Raw genomic sequence first — 2,500 nt, forward strand, 5'->3', positions numbered from 1 at the left:
ACACACAGTACAGCCTGCTACACACACACACACACACACACACACACACACACACACACACACACACACACAGTACAGCCTGCTACACACACAGATAGTACAGCCTGCTACACACACACACACACACACACACAGTACAGCCTGCTACATACACACACACACACACACACACACACACACACACACACACACACACACACACACACACACACACACACACACACACACACACACACACACACACACACACAGTACAGCCTGCTACACACACACAGATAGTACAGCCTGCTACACACACACACACACACACAACAGCCTGGAGAGTCTCTCTCTCAGTGTTGTGATGATGATGATGATGATGATGATGATGAGTTCCTTACTCCACTAGTCAAGAGCACTCTACACCTCACCCCAGGGGAGGCTGGTGGAGGTAGAAATCGGAGGCTGGGTTCATTGTGATGAATGCTATCAAACACGTGTGTCTCTAGAGATGGAGTGACATCATTAGACAGTGAAAGCAATGACTGTAACACACACACACACACACACACACACACACGCACACGCACACGCACACGCACACTGGTTAAAAGGACAAAATATCGCTGGTGAGGCATTTTACACAGGTCATGTTTCTGTTAATGGCTGTGTGTGTGTGTGTGTGTGTGTGTGTGTGTGTGTGTGTGTGTGAAGGCCTTGTTAGTCCACTAAGCTGCTCCTTCACAGCGTAACTGCAGCAGCTGCTATAGGCTTATTATCACTGAGGACACACACACACACAGTACGTACACACACACACACACACACACACACACACACACCTCATTCCATGCCTCCAGCAGCCTCCCTCAGGGAGAGCAGAACTGGGCTCAGTCCTAACCAGCGCTGCCAGCGATCACATTTCCTCTCAAGGCGGTGTGTTACATCAGGGGCCCAAATGTCAGGAGAACACGCCCATGTTTCCAAACTAGCTGCTTCTTCTTCTTTGTGTGTGTGTGTGTGTGAGAAGCGTTCGCAGAGGCCTGGGAAAACACTGCTATTCAATTACGCCTCCTCCTCTGTTCAACTGCTCCGCGCGCGTGTGTGTGTGTGTCTGTTTGACTGTGTGTATATGTGTTAGTTAGTGTGTATGTGTGAGTAGTAGTAGTGTGTGTGTTCATCTGCTAAAGGGCTCAATATTGGATTTTGGAGGAGAAGCTGACAGTGATCTGCAGGCAGACAGACACAGAGCCTAGGGCAGAGGGGCCCAGGGCAGAGGGGCCCAGGGCAGAGGACCACAGTGGTTCAAAACTGTCCAAACAGCCCTAAGATGATCACTATTGCAAAAAGGAAAAGCGCTGTCCAAAATAAATGTATTATCATTATGATGATGATGATGATGTCCTCACCTGAGAGTGGAAGTTGACCATGGTGGTGGTCTCGATGTCCTTCTTCCCCAGGATCTCCATCTTGACGGGTGACGCAGGGAACTTCTGGGAGAAGTAGTCCAGGAAGTCTGGAAGGTAGCCCGCCGCCCCGTGGACGATGCCCATGACGTAGTGAGCGGCCTGGGCCGCGTCCTCGCTGAACGCCAGGGTCACGAACTCCTGGGCGAACCTCTGGATCTGGGCCGGGGAGAGGGCGGCCGAGATCTCCCGGGTGTAGGCGTGGGCCACCAGAGCCCCCCCGTTGGGCTGCTCCTCCACGTGGATGTAGGGGCTGAACTCCAGGCCCTCCAACCCAGGGTGGGAGCACCGCGGCTGGGCCTGGGGGGCGGCCTTCTGGGGGGCGGGGTCTCCAGTACCGCCGCTGTCATTCCATAGGGACTTGGGGAGGGAGAGGGGGTGGGAGGGGGAGCCGTTCTTCTCCTGTTTTAGGGGGGAGAGGGGGTGGTGGGCGGGGAGGAGGGCGGGGACAGGGAGGGGGGGTTTGAACTCTCCTGAGTGCGCTGCTGCTGCTGCGTGTTTGATGGGGTCGGAGGGAGGGAGGAAGGGAGGGTCGGAGGAGGAGGAGGAGGAGGAGGAAGAGGAGGAGGAGGAGGAGGAGGAGGAGAGGGAGAGGAGGACTCCGGCACACAGCGTCTGGCTGGACCTGCTGGACATCCTGGGGCGCTTCCTCTTCTCTCCTTCTTTATGCTTCTTCTTCTTTTTCTTCTTCCCCTTCTTGATCTGAAGCTCCTCTGAGTTTATCTTCAGCTTCTCCTTCTCTCCTGGAGAGAGAGAGGGAGGGAGGAGAGGGGGAGAGGGGAGGGAGAGAGGGAGGGGAGGGAGGAGAGGGAGAGGGAGAGGGAGAGAGAACAAGTTAATTTCAACAGTCAACAGAAATGATGTTTAACACCTGAGGTCACGTCTGAAACCCAGGAAATCAATGATGAGCTTGCAGTAAAGCATACACACTCTGTGTGTGTGTGTGTGTGTGTGTGTGTAAAAACTGTAGTCCTCCTCAGCACAAGGGAAAGTCTATGCTCATCATCAATGCTACCATTTTCCCTAACCGTATATTCATATTTCAACAGAAACAA

The 2,500-nt window shown here is 53.6% G+C and overlaps 1 protein-coding gene across 3 annotated transcripts in view; it reads right to left on the reverse strand.

The window, feature by feature from the left end:
- Positions 1-2,500, reverse strand: part of LOC310824609 (uncharacterized protein) — a 30,904-nt gene that overhangs the window by 14,283 nt on the left and 14,121 nt on the right. For all 3 annotated transcript variants that reach the window (XR_014555043.1, XR_014555044.1, XM_083697874.1), the window contains exon 3: positions 1,389-2,188. Coding sequence is in view for 1 of the 3 variants with exons in the window: in XM_083697874.1 (XP_083554000.1) it covers positions 1,389-2,188 (800 nt within the window). In the remaining 2 variants the exon portion in view is untranslated. The remainder of the gene's footprint in view (positions 1-1,388; positions 2,189-2,500) is intronic.

This window comes from Argentina silus (assembly GCF_951799395.1).
Source record: "Argentina silus genome assembly, contig: scaffold_217, whole genome shotgun sequence".
Lineage (NCBI taxonomy): Eukaryota > Metazoa > Chordata > Actinopteri > Argentiniformes > Argentinidae > Argentina > Argentina silus.